This window comes from Cannabis sativa, chromosome 2 (genome assembly GCF_029168945.1).
Source record: "Cannabis sativa cultivar Pink pepper isolate KNU-18-1 chromosome 2, ASM2916894v1, whole genome shotgun sequence".
In the NCBI taxonomy this organism is placed as follows: Eukaryota; Viridiplantae; Streptophyta; class Magnoliopsida; order Rosales; family Cannabaceae; genus Cannabis; species Cannabis sativa.
Genome location: NC_083602.1, coordinates 85,997,979 through 86,020,574, shown reverse-complemented (window position 1 = coordinate 86,020,574; position 22,596 = coordinate 85,997,979). Strand labels below are relative to the sequence as shown.

Sequence of the window (22,596 nt, the reverse complement as noted above, 5' to 3'; positions counted from 1 at the left end):
TTAAAAAAGTGTTACCAAACGGCACCTATAATTATTAATAACTAAAGAATATTTGATAGGATTTTTTTACTTTTACACTTGAAAATAATTTTTTTTGTATCTTCACATAATTTCACATAGAAACCCTCATAGTAATTGAACAACCTAAATCGTAACAAAAATTCACATATAAACTACCAGAGCAACCCAAACAAAAAAATCATATTATTTATTATTATATTATTTCATATATTTTTTCAAATACAATATAGTATTTATCAAAATTATTAATATTAAATATTTTTTCTTGTAGTATAATTCATCGTGTTTATCGGAAGATACAATAAAAAATGATAGATAAGAACTGGATTTTCCAAAAGGATAGATTATCGGAGGAGTTTTTCAATGGACTTAAAAATTTTCTCAAATTATCATCCTTTCACTTGAATGATGAAAATAAGATTCGATGTCCATGTGTTTCATGTATGAACTTATACTATTATGACTTGGAGACGATTGAGCGCCATATATTTGTAAGAGGATTTTATACAAAATATGTTTTATGGGAGTTCCACGGGGAAGATATCACAGAAATACACGAGGATGAAGAGAATGCAGAATCAATCGTTGAGGAAGACAACACATTATATGATAGTGATGATGAAGATGATGACGATATGATACCAGCATTAGAGGATTTGGCTAATCAATCTCATAGAAATAGTGAGTTTGTGAACCTTGGAGATTCAAATGGCGACAACAATGCAAGGAATTCATTACCTAACTTATTTGCTGAAGCTGAAAAGGAGTTGTACCCCGGATGCACAGTATTCTCGAGCTTAACATTTATTGTTAATCTAATGCACATTAAAGTGATGTGTGATTGGAGTAACAAATCATTTGATCTGTTGTTGGACTTACTTTGGAAAGCATTTCCCAAAGACAATAAGATTCCACGGTCATATTACGAGGCTAAGAAGATGTTGCGTGATCTTGGTTTAAGATATGAAACCATTCATGTATGTAAGGACAATTGTGCTTTATTTTGGAAAGAGAATGAAAATGCTGAAAGATGTCCTGTATGTGATCATGAACGATACAAATTTCAAGGAACTAAAGGCAAGAAGATCCCATACAAAAAGATGCAATATTTTCCCATAACTCCACGTCTACAACGACTTTTTATGTCTCGCCATACATCAACTGATATGAGGTGGCATAAGGAAGAACGTGTTGATACTGATGGTGAACTTAGACACCCAGCTGATGCAGAAGTCTGGAAGGATTTCGATCGACAATATCCTAATTTTGCAAAAGAAACTAGAAATGTTAGGTTGGGATTTGCAACAGATGGATTCAATCCATTCGGTGATTTATCAAACGCACATAGTATGTGGCCAGTGTTGCTAATGCCATATAACATGCCTCCATGGAAATGTATGAAACGAGAATTCGTAATGATGGCATTACTAATTCCAAGACCCAGTGCTCTAGGTAAAGACATAGATGTCTTTTTACGACCTCTAATTGATGAGCTCAAGGAATTATGGGAAAATGGGGTGCGTACTTTTGATATTGTTGACCAAGAATATTTTACAATGCGTGCTGCAGTATTATGGACGATTAATGATTTTCCAGCATATGGTACTGTGTCTGGGTATAGCACTCAAGGGTATAAGGCTTGTCCTGTTTGTGAGGAAGACACATCTTCATTTCGAGTAAGAGGAAAAACATGTTTCATGGGTCATCGTCGATATTTGAGTCTGAACCACCAATGGCGCAAGGATAAAGAGTACGATGGCACAATTGAAAGACGTTCGGCTCCAAGAATTTTAACAGGAGATGAAATCTTGGACAAAGTAAAAGGTTTATGGAAATGTAGGCCAGGGAAAAATGATAAGATCATTAAGGAAGATAAGCAACAAATGAAGGATGCATCTTATGAAAACAAAACAAACTGGAGGCGAAAAAGTATTTTGTGGGAGTTAGAATACTGGCCTAAGTTAAAACTAAGACATAATTTGGATGTGATGCATATTGAAAAAAATATATGTGAGAGTGTGGTCGGTACAATATTTAGTATCGATGGGAAGTCTAAGGATACTGAAAAGGCAAGACTTGATTTACAAGACTTAAATATTCGGAAGCAGCTACACATGAAAAAGAAAGGGAATAAATGGTTGAAACCAGTAGCATGTTATACACTATCGGCAAAGGAACGACAAGAATTTTGTACGTTCATAAAATCTGTAAAATTTCCTGATGGATATGCAGGAAATATTTCTCGAAATGTTAACATGAAAGATGGAAAATTATTTGGGTTGAAAAGCCATGATTGTCATATCTTACTGCAAAGGTTGTTACCTATTGGTTTAAGGCCATATTTGAATAAAAAGGTGATGGATGCAATTGCTGAGTTATCATTGTTCTTTAGAAAACTATGTGCGAGGACATTAAATGTGAAAGACTTAGATGAATTGGAAGAGGGCATTGTACTGACCTTATGTAAATTGGAAAGTATTTTTCCTCCTGCTTTCTTTGATGTGATGATTCATCTTGCGGTGCATTTGCCATTAGAAGCGAAGTTGGGAGGTCCAGTACAAATGCGATGGATGTATTCAATCGAAAGGTATCATAAATTGTATTTTAGTTAAATTTGTATTATTCGATAATTGTTGAGTACAATATTTTAAAATTATACATTGAAAACATAATAAATTTCAGGGAATTAGGTCATTTAAAGAAATATGTAAAGAACAAAGCTCGACCTGAAGGTTGTATTGCTCAATGATACATTATTACGGACGCATTAAATTTTTGTTCCATGTATCTTCGTGGAATAAAGACACGATTTAATCGCCCCGATCGTAATTCTAAAAACCTTGGCCTCAGAAAAGAATCTACCTTGTCTATATTCAACATGCCTACAAGACCATTTGGCAAACAATCATCTTTCACACTAACTCAAGAGGAACGAAACCAAGTTCAATGGTACATTTTGAATAATTGTCCTGAGTTAGACACATACTTAACGTAAGTTAATTTGTTTTTCCTTCCCAAATATTATAATATTTATGTTTTAGCATAAAATTAATATTTCATAGTACTTGTTATGAAAACAGAGAACATAGATTATTCTTACAATCTCAAGGATTTTCCGACATTGACCAAGTACAAAAAAATGAATTTTCAAGATGGTTTGAAAATAAAGTAAGTATAAAATATAAATTAAAATATCTTATAACATAAATTTGTGTTTGCATCATAAAATGACAATATGAAATTTGAAATATTCACAGATAAAAAAATGAACGAAACAACTTCTGGTCAAGCAGTAGAAGATTTGTATGCAATTGCAGTGCAACCTGATTTGTTGGTTTGTTCATATGATGGTTGTATGGTTAATGGAGTTCGATATCATACAAAAAGTCGAGATGAAAAACGTACAACTCAAAATCATGGTGTTTTGGTTGAAGCAGAATATGAAGGAAAAATGTGTAATTTTTACGGCGTCATTGATGAAATTTGGGAAGTACACTACCTCTATTGGAATACAGTTGTATTGTTCAAATGTTCTTGGTACAATACCAATGGGAATAAAATGTATACTGAGTATCATTTTACTAGTATAAACATTAGCTCAAAATGGTTTGAAGATGAACCATTTGTTCTTGCTAATCAAGTATGTTCAGTCTTTTATTTAGATGATATTAAAAAAAATAAAGATTGGAAAGTAGTGCGTAAAGTGAATCATCGCCACATTTGGGATATACCACCAAAGCCAGATCATGGTGAAGATGATGATGAAGATCCCACTATCATCGGTTCTGAAGCATATCAAGAAGAATTTTCGAATAATATTGATTTAAATTTTGATTCAACAATAAGTAATATCAATCTTATTCGGGATGATATCGAAGATATAGAATGTGATGATGGAGTATTTAGTGATATTCCAATAAATCACAATGATGATACAGAAGAAGAACCGTAACTTGATGATTACGAAGATATAATATTGAGTGATAAAACTAATTAGGTATAAAGTGCGTCAATTTTTTGTTTTTTTTAATTTTTCAATATAAAAATTTGTTACATGCAATACTAATTAATTTGGTATTTTTCAGCTTTACAGTCATGTCAAATAAGAAGTCACGTGATCTACCATTAAGTCGTACAAGGTCATTTGGTCCAAAGAAGACACATAATAATGATTCAACATCTACAAAATCTCCACCTCCTGTGCCTTGTTCTCCAAATGAAGATTCAACAACACCATCTGATGATGAAATTCAAGAATTGTTAGGTACAACCGTTCATACATGCATGACTTAATTAAGATAATATATACATAAATATAGTTATATCACAAATTATATTGTAATTATGGACAGAATCAAAGAAGAACACCCGTGGCCCTACTCGTGGGGATGGAGTTAGACGTTCATCAAAAAATGATACAAGTAAGAAAATAATTTCTTATAGGAAAGGTGAACTTAGAGTGTATGGGCCAAATGCAACTATATTTGGAAACACTGTTGGTGTAAAAGTACGTCATCATGCTCCACTTCAGTATAGTGGTTGGGCCAAAATTCCTCCAGAAGATAAGAAAGCAGTATATGCTCGCATCATGGTATACATATTTATAGTACAATTTTTATGTACATAAAGCTATAATTTTATAATTCATTTAATAATTATCTTTTTTTTAGGACATCTTTGACATAGATTTTAAAAAAGATCCATACCTCGAAACTATTTGCAATCACTATTGTCAAGAGAGATATAGGGGCTACCGTAACAAATGCCACAAAGAAATACAAATCTCTTATCGAGGAAGGTAAAAATCCATTAGAAAATCGACCTAAAAAGTTGGTGCTAACAGACGAAGACTGGGAATGGATGTGTAAAAACTGTTTTTCTAATGAAGAATGGAAGGTATCATAATATTTCTTCAATTTGTACACATTTAATACTTTTAAATTCTTAATACTGACATGAAATATGTTATGTAGAAAAAGTCACCGTGTGTTCTAAAAATAGAGCAAAAGTTTCTTTTATGCATTCTGGTGGAACAAAATCCTTTATTCAATACTTACATGAAGAGGTAGTATTTTTTTTTTCGTATAATAGCATTAAAATATTATTATATTTTAATTTTATTTATTATTTAAATGTATTACAGAAATCAAAACAAAGCATAGGTGATGAAGTACAACAACAAACTATGAAGTGTGGAGAGATCGAAATGTTTCGAAAAACTCATTATACGATTGAGAATGGATGGATCAACGAAATAGCCAAGGAAAAATATGTATGTTAACTTTAAAAGTTAGTAATTTTATTTAATCGTTTTTGTAAAAGTAATAATTCATTATTTTATTGTTATTGTAGAATGAAATGGTTGAGTTGCGACGAGATAAACTTATTCAATTTGAAGATGGCTTGCTACTAGTAGTTGATGAGGCTGCTATATATAGGCAGGTGTTAGGTGAAGGAAAATACGGTTGGTTACGAGGTTTAGGTCCTACACCTGGAAAAAAGATCTCAGTGGAATTATCATCCAAACATAAAGAGATTGAAGAAGAACGTTTGGACAAATTAGAGAAAATCATTGAAGATCTAAGGAAGGACCAAGATAATAATGTTGCAAGAATCGTTCAAGAGAATATGAAAATATTCTATGAATCACAACAAGGCAGATTATTAGAGGAACGATCATCAGAGTCACCAATCAGAATTCCATCAATGGTTTTATTAGAACATAAATTTACTCTCACATATTTTTTTTTTCATGTATTTAAAATAAATTATAACAATTTTTTTTTTGATTCAGGATAAACAAAATAGTTTTTTCACGCAACTGGAGCCAAGTAAAGAAAAAGATCAACCCTCATCTTCACAAAAACCCACTAAATCGTCCTCAAATTTAGAAGAAGTGCGAGATTCTCCAATTAAATTTGAGATTCCTAAGGACACTCCAAAGGGTGTAAAAGCTGCATTACTAGCTGTTCGATTTATAAAAGCTTCACACACTTTTTCCATGGTCATGGACCCAGAAATTTTGGATAATGATGAATATTTACATATTTCACCTATCGATGTAATTCATCTAGGCACTATGAAACGGATTGGAGCTGCTTGCATAGTATTTTACATTAGGTAAAAAATTTATCTTTAAATTACACTTAATGCACTAAATAATATTTTTTCCTTATTAATCTAATTGTAATATTTAGGATCTTACATGAAAAGTTGGTGAAGGCAAATCGAGCACAATATTTTCGTTTCTTTCATCCAATTTTAGCTTTGGATTCATGTCAAGCACAAAATGCAATGACAATGGCAGATCGCATGGAAGGAACAGAAGCGGGACAATTTTGGTTGCTTTCTGTTAATACTGGGTAAGAATTATTTAGTTAACTATTTATGTTATCAATATATTTGACTTACATATAATATCTTACTTTGGTGGTCAACAGAGACCATTGGATGCTAGCAATTATTGATGTATTGCGTGAAACATGTTATTGGCTTGACTCAATTGGATTACCCCCGCCTAATAAAATTAAATCTCTAATGGCAATGTAAGTTAAATAATATTATGGTTTAGTCTAATTTAATTTTTATTTTTTAAATTATTTTAATATTTCTTTTGTTTATTAGGACTTTTGATTACTACAATGCTTCCACTAATAGGCAGCCAAAAAAGTCTGGCATTACATGGAAATCTATAAAAGTAAGTTGTAAAATAAAATTACATTAATATAACAATATATTAATTATTCTATAAATTTTAAAATATTTATGTGTTTTTATTTCATAAATATGTGCAGTGTCCTCAACAAATATCGGATTTTGAGTGTGGATATTATGTAATGAGATACATGCGTGAATTTTGCATGAATTCTAGACCTATCAATTGGCTAACCACTCAAGTAAGTTATATATATATATATATATATATATTTGGGGTATATACACTATGATAAAATATTTTTCTATTTTATTATAAATACTACTATATGAACTAATACTTACCTTACTCATTGCAGTGGAATGGGAAAAAAACTTATACAAAACAAGAAATTGATGAAATTCGTTTGGAATGGGCTGACCAATTTTTAGAAGAAATTACAGAAGATGGAGTGCTTTAATTGAGTGATCACAATAAAAGAAACATTGTTATTGTGTTATGCAAACCTTTCAGTTTATTAATTTGTTTTAAGGTAGTAAGTGTTTTTTTTTCCCTAAGATGCTTTTATCTATGTTGGTTTCTTTGAAATTTTTACTGAAGCTTATTAGAGGGTCCATCTAGTATCTTTGTTTCAACAAAATTATATATATCCTATATGACTTATGTAGTTGTTTATTACATTATTTTTCTTTCAATTTTTTGTGGCGTTTATAATTTTTTAAATTTAGTTTATCTTATTCATTTATTATAAATTTAATTATTTCTTTTTACCTTTCTTTAATATTACAACAAAATATAATTTATATACATATTGTTTTTTAAGAAAATATAGATTAATTTTTTTAATTTGGAGCACAAGTACAGATTTAATTATGTTTTTATGTTTACTATTCTTACGTATATATTATATTATATTCTACATTTATTAATTAGTAATACATAAATTAACACTTTAACTAGAAATATTTATTTGCTAGTGTAAAAATATGATATAATTTAGTAGCAATAAATTTATAATTGCAATAAATTCTAATATACACAAAATGCATCAACTTTATATTTTACGCCAATATAAAATTTTAGCTACAAAAAATACTAGTAGCTAAAAGTATTCATATGCCACCAAAATTTTTAGTAACAAGCATATTTAGTGTCATTTTGATTAAAACTCATTTTGCTACTAAAATTTAGTAGCAAATTTTTATTTAGTGCTCAAAATGTTAGCTACCAAAGATAATTGTAGCTAAAAATATAAATTTGCTACTAAAATATTTGGTAGGAAACTCATATAGTATTTTTTTATTAGAACTTGCTACAAAATTATTTTGCTACGAAAATTTAGTAACTAATATTAATTAACTGCTACCAACTACATTTGGTAGCTAAACTTTCGTTGCTAAAAAGTTGGTTTCTTGTAGTGACATAGGAACAAGACTTGGGCACAGACCCAAAACTGTAATTGGATTAGGACCCGAAGCTGGCCAAGGACTTGGACCTAGACCCAGACCAGGGACCCAAAACTGAAACATGATCGAGAACATGACTAGGACCCTGGAACACGACCGTGAACGTGACCAGATCCACACCTGGACTGGGACCCAGAACTAGACCAGAACCCAGCCCCGAAACTCGTGCTCGGAACCAGTCCTGTACTCGTTCCCAGACCCAGAATATGACTTAGAGTAGAACATAAACCCGAACTTAGGACTCGATCCCGGACCCAAATCAAGCACCTGACCTAAATTGGGATTTGGACCTGGACATGGACACGAACTCAAACCCGGACCCAAACACATACCCAGACCTAAACCAGGGACCAGAAACAATACCCGAACCTAGATCCAGACTCAGACTTGGACCCAGATAGGGATCCGAAAAACCCGTACCCAGACTAGGTCTGAGACTCGGACCCTGATCCCAACTTGGACCTAGACCCGGACCCGGAACAAAACCCAAACCTAAAATGAAAACTAGAACTGTGACTAGGACCCGGACCTGAGACCAGAACCGAACCCAAAACATAACCCAAACTTAGACCAAAACCTGGACCGAGACCTTGACTAGGACTAGGACCTGAGACCTGGGATAGGAACCTAGACTGGGACCTGTACTAGCACCTGAACTTGACCTTGCCCTAAACCCTCCACGGGACCTGAGACCCGCGACCCAGACCAGGATCGAGACCCTGATGAGGACCCAAACCAGAACCCAGACCATGTCTAGGACCGAGACCTGGATCCGAACTCGGACTAGGACCTAGACTAAAACGAAGACTCGGGACCCGAACACGAACCTGGACCTAGAACAGGAGCTAGGAACTGGACTTGGATGGGGGACCTAAACCAGGGACCTAGGCCCCAGAACCCAGACCCAGATCTAAACGGGACTCAAACCAAAACTAGGACCTGACCTAGACCCGGGAATCTGAAGTCGGACCTAGACCTGGACCCGAAACCTTCCCCGGACCCAAACCAAGATAAGAACCTAGACACAAACCCATACCAGGACAAAACCCGAACCCAGACTCGAATTAAAAATCGAACCTAAACTCAAGACCCGAAGTCAGACCTAGAATCAGACCCAAACCTAGACCTGCAACCGGACCCGAACACGACCCCAAACTATGATCAAAACCCAGGACTTAGACCCAGAACTAAACCCTAACTCAGTTCGAGATCAAAACCTGGGACCTGGACCCAGACCAAGGACCCTAACCCACACCTAGGACCCTAACCCACACCCGAAGCCCGATCCGGACCTAGACCGAGATCCGAACCCAAACTCAGACTAGGACTCGAACCCCGACTAGAACTCGAACCCCAACCCGAACTCGAACCCAAACTCGAACTTGGAATCACAATTGGAATTGGAACCTGACTAGGACTAGGACCAGGACACGGACCAGGACCCAAACCCGAAAAAATACACATAACGAGACCAAAACCCAAACTGTAATTAAGACCGAGACCCAAACCTAGATTGGGACCCAATCCCAGACCAGAACCAGGACGTGGACCAAGAATCGGGATAGAGACCTAGGAAACAGTACTAGGACTGGGACCCAAGAGTCGACCCCAAACCCGGACTTGAACATAGGACCCAGCTCGTGACCAAGCACCCGAAATGGAACCAGACCGAGACAAAATTTCGGGATCTAGATCTGGACCCGGGGCTTGGACCGAACCCGTAGTCGGTGTTTGGATCTAGGACCCAACCCCGGACCTGAACCTAGCGCAGGAACCAAACTCAGACCCAGACCCAAACCCAGTCCTAGACACAAACATGGACCCGAACCCGTACCATGTGTCCCAAAATTGGAACTGAAACCACAAGTAGATCGAGACCCGAGAACGGGACCGGAACAAGGACTTGGACCTGGACTTGGACCTATTGGAAATTATTTTACCAGGATTTTAGATCTACTCACAAGTATGTTGATTAACACCCTAAATATGAACTTCTAAAACGATTATAAATTAAACACATATAAAGTATGAGAAACCTTACATTGGGTGTAGCGGAATAATATGTCTCCTTCCGTTCAGATGTCTAACCCTTGTATCCTTTCTGTCGCAGAGTATTATCAAGATCTGAACCTGGATCTCTTTCTCTCCTTTCTTTAGTGCTGAATATCCTTCTTGTTGAATGTCTTTCTTCACGATCTTCCTCACTATGATTGAGGTATCACTTGCTGTGTGTGGGCACTACTCTACCACTAAGAGGTTAGAAATTTACAAGAGAGAAGAAGAGAGTGAAGGTGGCGGCTAGGTATAGAGAGAGAAGGCTCAGGTTTTTCTCTGAAGGAAACAAGATGTGAAAGTTTAAGTGTAAATTTATTGAAGCCTTCACTATCTATTTATAGCATTCCACATAGTGTTAGGTTTGAATTATTTGGCATTAAAATAATGAAAATATCATATGATAAAGCCTATAAAAGTGGTCGGCCATGGCATTATGGATTTGAGCCTCACTTTTGCAATTTTGCAATTTTATCATTTCTGCATCTCATTTTCTCAAAAATGCCAATTTTCAAATTCAACCATTTAAATGTCAACTCTAACTATTTAATAACTATAAATAATTATTAAATAATATTGTCATTTATCATATTTATTAATTGAACCATACAAAGTATCTTAATTAACAAATATGCCCTAAAAACTCTTTCTTTACAATTTCGCCCTTACTTAGAGAAAAATTCACAAATAGACATAGTCTAATTTGAGAATTATAATTGATTAATCAAAACCAATTAAATGAGTCTTACAAGTAATATTGTCTCAACTAGTGGGGGGACCATGGGTCTATATAACTGAGCTTCCAATAAGCAGATCACGAATTTATAACCTGAATTCACTGACTTATTAATTCTTCGTTGAATCCACGATAGAACTTAGAATTGCACTCTCAGTATATACAACGCTCTATATGTTCCACCATATAGACACGTCATTAGTTATCCATTGTTATAATTCTAATTTGATCAACGATCCTCTATATGAATGATCTACACCGTAAAGGGATTATATTACCGTAACACCCTACAATGTATTTTATCCTTAAAACACTTAACCCCGTATAAATGATATTTCAGCTATGTGAAATGAGTACTCCACTATTTATTTTCTTTTGGTCAAGCTCGAAGGAAATCATCGTTTACTTTCTATTCGCCAGATAGAAGCTATAGATTCCATATTTATGTTAGCGCTCCCACTCAATTGTACTACCGTGTTCCCAAAATTTACGTATCACCCTAACCCAAAAGTAGGCCTAACTAACAAATCAAAGAACACGAATAACACTCTTGAGATTGAACCTAATCATATCAGGATTGAGATCATTTGATCTAGGATCAACTAGGCGATATTGACTTGAATAGATATTACGGTAAGTTTAATTAAATCTATGTCAAAGTTCAATATCGGTCCCTTCCGATGCATACTCCATGCACCCAACCTAAGCTTTACTTTAGCCAATGCTCTGGAAAGAACATAGCATTTCTCCAAATGCAAGTAAACTCTGTTGTAGATTATCATATCAATAAAACCTTGTGTTTGATAAATCTAGGAATCTTTATTCACATAGTCATGTTTACTTTCCAATGTGTTGACAACATAATAAATAGGATCAAGTATGTAAAAAGGGTTTCAAATGAATTTAAAAATCAAATAGACAAGAAATTGACAAGATGAACCAAAACATACACAAATGAATGAAAAATACTTCTGTTTCTTTATTGATGTTGAATAAAATGGATTACATTGAAATGGAGTTTTATTTAGGGCATAAAACCCAACAGGACCTCGAACCGTAACTAAACATAGACCTAGACCTAAAACCGTAACTAGACCAGGACCCGGACTCCAACCTAGACCTAGGCTGGAACCCGGATCCCAACCCATACCTCGACTCGGTGCCGAACCTGGACCCGAATTAAGACCCAAACATGAACCTGACTCGGGACACAGAAATGGGGTCAGGACCTAGAACCGCAGCACAGTCTCGGTCCCGAAGCCAAACTCAGAACTGCGTCCCATGACCTGAACCAGAACCAGACCGGGACAAGTGATAGGGATCCAGATCTAGGACTCAGACCAGGACCCAAACCCGGACCAGGATCAAAACCCGGACCCTGATATAAACCTGAGACCCGAAATCGGAACCTAAACAAGAACTGCAAGACCAGGACCCTCGAAGAAGACTAGGACCGTGGTGAGGACCCAGACCCATTCCTAGAAACGAACTCAGACCTAGCCCCAAACCCAAACCGAGACTGGAACTCGAGCCTAGACACGGTCGCGTACCCAGACCGACACCGAGACGCGAACCCGGACCTGGACCTAGATTTGGGACACGATCCCAAACCCAAACTTGGACCTAGATAGGTATCCGAATACAAACCTAGACTCAAAACCCAGACCGTGATCAAAACTCGGGACCTAGATCCAGACAGAGACCCTGTCCCAAAACCAGACCTAGACCTGCACTTGGAACCCAAACCAAGACCTGGACTCGAACACAGACCGACACCGGGATTTGTACCTAGACTCAGACCGGACCCAAACTTAGACCAGGACTCAGACCTCGACCCAAACTCAGACCCAAACCCGAACCCAAACACTGAATGGAAATTGAAACTGGGACTAGGACCCAAATAAGAACATGGTCCCAGACCGGGACCTATGACCCAGACCTGGATGGGGGTCCTGGACCTGGGCCTCAGAACCTAGACCCAGATAAAAACTTGGGACTTGGACCTAAACTTGGAACTAGACTCGAACCCTGGTTTGGACCCAGACCGATATCGGAACCTGAATCTAGACTCGGACCAAGACTTCAACCCCGATCGGGTCCTGGACTTGGACCGAGACTTAGGACTCAGACCTAGACCCGGGACACGGGCATCAGAACTGGGACTGAGACCCAGGATATGAACTTGGACCCGGATCTAGACTAGGTAGCGAGACTGTGATCCAGATCTAGACCCAGGGATTGGACTTGACCCGTAGTCAGTGTTTGGATCTAGGACCCATATCCGGACTCAAACCCAGACCCAGAGTCAGACCAAGACCCTGGCCCAGACCCAGACCCGTACCCCGGACAAGGGTCCGAGTCAGAGTCTGGGTTTGACTCCGGGAACTAGAATCTGACTAGGACCCAGACCCAAACTCGGATCGGGATGCCGACCCAGATCAAGACGCGAATCTGAATCAAAACTCAGATCGGGACTCGGGACACGAACTCGAACCAAGACACGGACTTGGACCTAGACCTGAACCCAGGACCTGGAACGGGATAGGAGACTCAGACCTGCACCCAGGACCCAGACCTAGATTGGGGATCCAAACTCAAAATTAGAACCAGAATCAAGACTCAGGACTAGGACTGAGACCAAAGACCCAACCCCGGTCTCGGTCCCAGACTTAGACACAGACATAGACTGGGACCCAGGATCTGAATGGAAATGAGAGCGGGACCCAAGATTGGGATCCGGATCTTGACCCACGACCTGGGGCTTGGACCTGACCCGTAGTTGGTGTCTAGATCTTACAATCATACCAAGACTGGAACCTGGAACAATTTCTAGACCATGATCCAAACCCAAACTCGAACCCCGAGACCCGAAATAGGAACAAGAACCAGAATAAGGACCCTGGAACAGGAATTGGACCTTGATCCAAAATCGGATTAAGACACGGAACCGAACATAGACCCAAACCCAGGCTGGGATCAATACCAGGACCCAGGCCCGAACGCGGACCCAGACATGCGCCAGGACCTAGGACCTAGGACCAGTGACCCAAGACCTGGACGAAAACCCATTCTCGTACCAGAACTCGAACATAGACCCAGACCCAGACCCAAACAAAGACCCGGACACATACACAGACTGAAAACTAGGCCTAGACCCAAACCCAGACCTAGACCTGGACCTAGACCCGGACTCGTACCAAAACTCGAACTCAAACTCAGGACTCAGACCCAGACATATATCAGGACTCGGACTTAGACCCAGACTAGGACCGAGACCTGAACTTGGACTAGGACTAGAACTCAGACTGGGACCGGGACCGAGACCCGATACTCAAACACGGGACCTCAGAACTGAACCGTTAAATAAACCCAGACCAGGCCAACACCCAAGACAAGGACCAGTTCCGAACATGGACCGGGACCAGCACTCGGACTGGGACCCTAACCCAGATCGGGACCTAGGATCCTGACCTGAATCGGGGACCCGGACCCATGACTCAGGCCCAATACCCAAACCTAGACCAAAACTTCCACATAAGACCCAGACCAGGACCCAAGACATGAGCTAGAACTGGACCTGGATCTAGATTTAGACCCAGGACTGGACCCAAGACCCGAGGGTTGGACCCGACCCATATTCGGTGTCTAAATCTAGTAATTAGACCTAGGCTCGGACCTAGACCGAGACCAGAACTCGAACCCGTACCAAAACTTGAAACTAGACTCGACATGTGGTTTGTGTTTGGATTTGGGACTAAGATTCAGATCTAAACCAAAACACGGACCTAGACCTAAACCAGGACTCTGACCCAGACCCACACCCGAACCTTAAATCGTACCCTGTGACACGAAATTGGAACCGGATCTGGAAGCGGACCATTAAACTCTAAATCCTAAACCTTAAACCCTAAATTCTAAAATCTTTACACTTACCCCTAAACCCTAAGCCCTAAGCCCTAAATACTAAATCCTAAATCCTAAACCCCAACCTGGACAGGGGCCCAGACCCATACCCAAACTGAGATTGGAGCCCAGGACCAAGACCCAGACCCAGATCCAGACCCAAACTCAAGACCTAAACCCGGACCAAAACCCAGACCAAAACCTGGTTCGTGACCTAGGCCTTGACTGGGCCCCGGTTTGGGATCCCGACCTGGACCCAAATAGCGACTTGGACTCATCTGGACCCAGACCCAAACTAACACCTGAACCCGTACTGGGACCTAGACTAGGACCCAAACTTGAGATTCAAACCCGAACTTGAACTTGGACCTAGACCAGATCTAGACCTAGATGGGGGACATGGGCCTTTGAACCCGAACATGGACACAAATTTTGACAAAGGATCTGGATCTTGATTGAGGACTTGGACTAGAAACTAGGCACCGGAACTGGGATGAAGACCCAAAACTCGACCCCAAACTCGAGAGACGGGACCTAATCCTAAACTTAGGACACAGCCCAAGACCCGGGACCAGAACTAGAACAAGACCAGGACCTGAACTAAGACCCGCACCAAAACCCGTCCCAAACCCAAACTAGGACCCGAATCCGTACCTTGTGACAAAATTTTTTAACCAAAACCGGAAGTAGACCGGGACCCGGGAACGGGACTAGAAACGTAACCAGAACTTGTACTTAGACCTAGAACCGTAACCGGACTTAAATCTAGACCCAGAACTGTAACCAAACCAGGTGCCAGACTCCAACCAAGACCTAGACCCGAATCGGGACCCAAACCTAGATCCCAACTCATTCCTATACTCAGTGCCGAACCTAGACCCAAACTCAGACCCAAACATGGAACCAGACTCGGGACACAAAATTGGGCACGGGACCTAGAACCGCACCCCAGTCTCGGTCCTGAACCCAAACTCAGACTTGGGACACAGGACCTGAACCAGAACTAGACCGGGACAGGTGACCAGGACAAGATCAGGGACTCAAACCAGGACTCGAACCCGAACCAAGACCATGACACAAACGCGGACCCTGACCTAGACCCAGGAGACAGAACTGGAACCTGAACAAGAACTGCAAAACCAGGACCCTTGAACAAGACTAGGACTGTGACTGGACCAAGACCCAAACCTAGAGACGAACTCGGACCTACCCCCAAACCCAAAGCGACACCAAAACTTGAGCCCAAACATGATCGTGTACCCAGACTTGGAGCGAGAGCCAGACCTGAATCTAGACCTAGACCTGGGACCTGATCCAAGACCCAGACTCTGACCTAGATAGGGATTCGGATACGAACCTAGACTCGAACCCAGACTTAGACCCAGGTCGGGATCGAAACTAGGGACCTAGATCCATACTGAGACGCTGACCCTGACCCAGACCTGGACCTGCACCTAAGACCAAAACTCGGACCTGGACCCGAACCAAGACCCAGACCTAGACCCAGACTCGGACCTAGACTCAAACCAAGACTCAGACCCCAACCAGGCCCGGACCCAAACTCGAACTCAAACACTGAATCGAAATCAAAACTAGGACTAGGACCCAAACCCAAACATGGACCCAAATCGAGACCTAGGACCCGGAACATGACCTGCGCCTCAGATTGCAGACCCAGATCCGAACACAGGACTCAAACTCGAACTTGGACCAGGACTCAAACCCAGATCATGACCTAGACCGAGATTGGAAACTGAACCGGGACTTAAACCCTAACCAAGGACATGGACCAAGACATGGGCATCAAAATTGGGACCGAGACCCAAGACCTGACCCTAGACCAACACCCTAACCAAGGACATGGACCGAGACCTAGGACTTGGTACCCGAAGTGGAACTAAACTAGGACCCGAGATTGTGATCTAGATTTGGACTCGGGGCTTGGACCTGACTCGTAATCAGTGTTTAGAATTGGGACCCATACCTAGACTCGGACCCAGACCCAGACCTAGACCTAGACCCGTACCCCAGACCTGGGTCCAAGTTTGAGTTTGGGTTCGGGAACTGGAATCAGACGAGGACCTTAGACCCAGACCCATATCGAGACGCGGACCCAAATCAAAACTCGGATCGGGACTCGGGACCCGAACCTGAACCCTGACACGGACATGGACCAAGACCCAGACCAAGGACTCGGACTGAGATTGGAGACTCAGACCTACACCTAGTACTAGACCTAGATTGGGGACCCAAACTCAAAATTAGAACCAGAATCGGGACCCAGGATTGGGATTGGGACCCAAGACCCAACCCCGGTCTCGGTCCCAAACCCAGATCCCAACACGGACTGGGATCCAGGATCCGAGTCGAAACGAGACGGAGACCCTAGATTGGGATGCGGATTTTGAACCACGACCTAGGGTTGGACCCAACCCGTAGTTGGTGTCTAGATCTTGGAATCGTACCAGGACCCTAACCTAGAACCATTTGTAGACAAGGACCCAAACCCAGACTCAAACCCGAGACCCAAAATCGGAACAAGAACCGCAATAAGGACCTTGGAATAAGAATTGGACCTGGACCCAAAACTAGCTCTAAATGTGAACCCGGACCAAGACTTGCGCCAGGACGTGCGACCTAGGACCCGTGACTCGGGACCTGGACCAGGTGCCAAACCCGTACAAGAACCCAAACCCAAACCCAGACCCAAACTCAAACCAAGACCCAAATCCAACCACTAACTGAAACCTGGACCAAGACCCACACTCGGACTCATACCAGAACTCTGACTTGAAACCGGGACTCAGACCCGAACCAAGATTAGGACTGGGACCCAAACTTGGACAAAAACCGTGACCTGAACTTGGAATAGGACTAGAACCCACACTGGGACCGCGATTGGGAATTGGGAACGGGACCAGGACCCGATACTTGGACCTGGGATCTAAGAACCAAACCGTAAATCGTGACCTAGACCCAGACCAGGCCATGACTCGAGAGAAGGACCAGTACCGAACAAGGACCGGGACCTACACTCGGGTGGGACGCTAACCCAGACTGAGACCTAGCACCCTGACCTAAATTGGGGATCCAAACCCATGACTCAGGACCCAAGACCCAAAACCTAGACCCAAACCTGGACCTAAGATCCGAACCAGGACCCAAGACATGAGCTAGAACTAGACTAGGATCTAGATTTGGACTCTAGACAGGACCCAAGGCTTGAGGCTTGGACCCGACCCATAGTCGGTGTCTAAATCTCAGAATTTGACCTTAACCCGAACCCAGACCCGGACCAGAATCAGAACTTAAACTAGACTCGACATGTTGTTAGTGTTTGGATTTAGGACAAAGACTCGGACCTGAACCCAAACACGGACCTAGAGCAAGACTAGGTCTCAGACCGAGACCCACACCTGAACCTTAAATCGTACCCTTAAAATCAAAACCCTAAACCTTAAACCCTAAATCCTAAACTGATCCCTAAACCCTAAACACTACACCCAAAACCCTAAAACCCTAAATACCCATACCGAGATCGGAACCCAAGACCAAGACCCAGACCCAGATCTCGTCCTGAACCTAGACACAAAGTCAAGACCTGAACCCGAACCCAAACCCAGACCACAACGTTGTCCGGCACCTAGACCTTGACTGGGACATAGATCAGGACCTCGACGCCGACCCAAACAGGGACTTGGACTCAGAGCGGCACCTGGGCCCAAACTCAAAACTGAACACGTACTGGGACCTAGACTTAGACCCAAACTCGGGGTCCAAACCCGAACCTGAACTTGGACCTAGGCCGAGACCTAGGATCCAGACCTAAATAGGGGACTTGGGCCCCAAACCTGAACCTTGACGAAGACCTGGACCAACGATCGGGACATAGATGGGGGACTTTAACAAAAAATTAGGCCCCAGAACTGGGACCGAGATCAAAAACTGAACCCTAGACTCGAGACACGGGACCCGACCCTAGATCAAGACTCGGACCTAAACCCAAATTCAGACCAGAACATATACTGAGACTTCGACCTGGACCGGGACCTGTAACTTGGGACCTAAACTAAGACTAGGACCTGGACCTAGACCGGGTCCCGGACCCTGACCCAAACCTAGACCAAAAACTGGGACCACACCCAGGAACTAACTACCAGTTTTACACATGGGACCCCAAAATCAGACCCACACTGGGACTGGGACCCGAACCCGAACCCAGACCAAGACTGGGAACGAAACTTGGACCTGAACCTGAATTGGAACCTGAACTCGAACTAAGACTCGGGACCCAAACCTGAACATGGACCAAGACCAAAACCTAGGAACCGGACATAGATGGGGGACCTAGACCAGGGACCTAGGCCCCAGAACACAGACCCAAATCGGAATCCGGGACTCGAACCCGAACTAGAACTTCACCTGGACTCGAGAATCTGAAGTCAGACCCAGCCCAGACTCGAAACCTACCCCGGGCCCAAACTAGGATAGGAACATGGACACAAACCAGGCTCAAATCCGAACTCGGACCCAAACCCAAAATCGGACCCTTACTCGGGACCTGAACTCAGATACAGACCTAGAATTAGACCCAAACCTAGACCTAGACCCAGACCTGAACTCAAACCCAGACTAGGATTGAAACCCAGGACTTAGACCTAGAATTGAACCCAAACTCAGATCAAGAATGGAACTTGGGACTCAGACCCAGACCCGGACCTGGACCCGAACCCACACCTGGAGCTTGATCCGGACCTAGACCGAAATCCGAACCCGAACCGTAACTCAGACCAAGACTCGAACCCCGACATGAACTTGAATCCAAACTCAAATTCAGAATTGTAACTAGAAGTGGAACCAAACTAGGACTAACACTAGGACCTAAACCCGAACCTGACCCAGATAAAATCAAGACAAAGACCCAAACTCAAATGGAGACTAGGACTCAAACGTGAACCTAGACTCGGACCCAATCCCAGACAACAATTGGGACGTGGACCCTGAATCAGGATAGGGACCTGGGCAACGGAACTAGGACCGAAACTTAGTACTCGACCCCAGACCTGGACTTGAACCTAAGACCCAGCTCATGACATGGCACCCAAAATGGAACCAGACTAGGACCCGAGATTGAGATCTGGATCTAGAGCCAAGGCTTGGATCGAACCCATAGTCGGTGTATGGATTTGGGACAAAGCCCTAGACCCGAACCAAGACAAGCACCTGAACCAAAACTCAGACCTGAACCCAATCCTAGACCCAAACCTTGACCCAAAATCGTACCTTGTGACCTGAAATTGGAACCGAAATCACAAGTTGACCTTGACCCAGAATTAGGACCAAAACCAGGAATTGGACCTAGAACCGTAACCGAACCTGGACCTAGACCCAAAACTATAACCGGACCAAGACCCAGACTCAAACTTATACCTAGACCCGAACCGGGACCCGGACCCAGATCCCTGGCCGGACCTGGACTTGGGACCCAAACTCAGACCCAAACATGGAACCAGACTCGGGACACACAACTAGGGCTAGGACCTAGAATCGCACCCGGTCTCAATCCCGAACCCAAACTTGGACCTAGAACCCAGGACAAGAACCAGACTTAGACCTGTGACAGGGATCAAGACCTTGACTCAGAATCCAGTAAATGGGGCTTGGAACAAACACGTAGTCGGTGTTTAAATCTGGGACTCAGACTATGACCCGAACTGGGACCCGGACCCAGATCCCTGCCCGGACCTGGACTTGGGACCCAAACTCAGACCCAAACATAGAACCAGACTCGGGACACACAACTAGGGCTAGGACCTAGAATCGCACCCGGTCTCAATCCCGAACCCAAACTTGGACCTAGAACCCAGGACAAGAACCAGACTTAGACCTGTGACAGGGATCAAGACCTTGACTCGGAATCCAGTAGATGGGGCTTGGAACAAACTCGTAGTCGGTGTTTGAATCTGGGACTCAGACTAGGACCCGAACCTAGACTAGGACCCAAACCCGAACCCAGACCTAGACCCAGGACCCAAAACTAGCACTTAAACAAGAACTGCCAGACCAGGACCGTGTAACAAGACTAGGACCCTGACCAGGACCCAGACCCAGACCTAGAACCGAACTCGGACCAAGCCCAAGACCCCAACTGAGACCAAAACTTGGGCTTAGACATGGTCGTGTACCCAGATTGGAATCGAGCATTGGATTAGACCTAAATCTAGGACCCAATCCCAAACACAGACTCAGACCTAGATAGGGATCAAGGTACGAACCGGGACTCAGACCCAGACCCAGACCAAGATCGAAACCTGGGACCTAAATCAGGACCTAGATCCAGACCCAAACCCAAACCTAGACCCGCGCCAGGGACCTGAACTAAGACCTAGACTGAACCCAGACCCAGATCGGGATCCACACCTGGACCCAGACCTGGACCTAGACTTGAACAAGCACTCAAACCCTGACCAAGACCCAGACCCAAACTCAAACCTTGACGCAGAATCCGAGTGTGGGTCTATGTTCGTGTCCCCGCCTTGGTCCAGTTACAATTTTGGGTTTGGGTCCAGGTCATGAGCCTCGTCCTGTTCTTGGATCCCGATCCGCTTCTGGTTTTGGTTCTACTTTCAAGTCATGGGGTACGGGTCGAGTCCAAGCATCGAGTCCTGGATCCTAAGTCTCGGGGTGGGTCCTAGGTCAAGGTTTGGGTCTGGGGTCAGGTCCCGAATCTCGAGTCTGAGTAAAGTTCTTTGTTCCTAGGTCCAGCCTAGTTCTTGGGTCTGGGTCCCCGTCTTGGTTTAGGTCCCAGGTCACAGGTCCCAATCTGGGTCCAAGTCTCGGTATGGGTTCAGGTTGCGTTTGGGTTTAGGTTTGGGTCCTGTTACAGTCCCAGGTCTGGGTTCTCGTCCCAGTCCTAGTTCGATTCCGATTCTGGGTCAAATATTGGGTCTGGATCCTGGTTCCCGTATGGGTCTGGGTCGTGGATTTAAACACTGATTATGGGTCATGTTGAAGCCTCAAGTTCAAATTCGAATCTCGGTCTTAGATCTCAATCTTGTTCTAGTTCGGGTCCCGGGTCTCAGGCCGAGTCCTAAGTTTTAGTTTGGGTTCGAGTTTGGGGTTGTGTCCTGGTAGTGAGGTCCTGGGTTCCAAGTCAAAGGTCGGGTCCTGTATCTCGAGCCTAGGGTCAAATTTTGGGTCCCAGACCCCGATTCTGAGGCCCAGTATTGGGTCCAAGTCCCCCATCTAGGTTCGGATCCTTTGTCCAAGTCTTGCTCTAGGTTCGGGTTTGGGGCCAAAGTCCCCCATCTAGGTCACGGTTCGGTTCTTAGGTCCCAGGTTTGAGTCTTGGGTCTCGTGTCTCGATCTCGAGTCTCGAGTCCCAGTCCCAATCTAGGTTCTGGTCCAAGTCGAGGTTCAGGGCTCGGTCCTAGTCTGTGTCTGGGTCCTAGTCCTGATCTCGGTCCGGGTCTGAGTCTTGGGTTTGAGTCGGAGTTTTTGTACGAGTCCGGCGCTTGGTCTGGGTGCGGGTCTGGGTCTGGGTCCAGTTTTCGGTCTGATTTGGGTCCAAGTCTTGGTCTAGGCCTGGGTCCGGGTCTGGGTTTAAGTCTAGGTTCTGGTACGAGTCTGGGTTCTTGTCCAGGTCTTGGGTCACGGGTCCAGGGTTCCAGGGTCTAGATCGTAGAACCTGGCCCAAGTGTCAGTTCAGGTTCGCGTTTGGGTCTTGGTATCGATCCTAGTTCGGGCCCGGGTTCATGTTCGGT

The 22,596-nt window shown here is 42.8% G+C and overlaps 3 protein-coding genes across 3 annotated transcripts in view; 2 read left to right on the top strand and 1 right to left on the bottom strand.

The window, feature by feature from the left end:
* The first annotated feature begins 329 nt into the window (after nucleotides 1–329).
* LOC133034557 (uncharacterized) lies at nucleotides 330–2,770 on the top strand. The gene is made up of 2 exons (XM_061109663.1): nucleotides 330–2,608; nucleotides 2,704–2,770. Exons 1-2 carry the CDS (start codon nucleotides 330–332, stop codon nucleotides 2,768–2,770), a joined length of 2,346 nt encoding a protein of 781 aa, XP_060965646.1.
* A 2,347-nt stretch (nucleotides 2,771–5,117) lies between these two features.
* LOC133035145 (uncharacterized) lies at nucleotides 5,118–7,949 on the top strand. Its single transcript, XM_061110954.1, has 7 exons — nucleotides 5,118–5,730; nucleotides 5,816–6,141; nucleotides 6,219–6,383; nucleotides 6,462–6,566; nucleotides 6,646–6,718; nucleotides 6,816–6,917; nucleotides 7,035–7,949. The coding sequence occupies exons 1-7, from the start codon at nucleotides 5,380–5,382 to the stop codon at nucleotides 7,134–7,136; spliced, it is 1,224 nt and encodes a 407-aa protein (XP_060966937.1). The 5' UTR covers nucleotides 5,118–5,379; the 3' UTR covers nucleotides 7,137–7,949.
* Nucleotides 7,950–8,219: 270 nt separating this feature from the next.
* LOC133034556 (uncharacterized) overlaps nucleotides 8,220–22,596 on the bottom strand; it is a 38,096-nt gene continuing 23,719 nt past the window's right edge. The window contains exon 3 of the mRNA XM_061109662.1: nucleotides 8,220–8,323. Coding sequence (XP_060965645.1) covers nucleotides 8,220–8,323 — 104 coding nt within the window. The remainder of the gene's footprint in view (nucleotides 8,324–22,596) is intronic.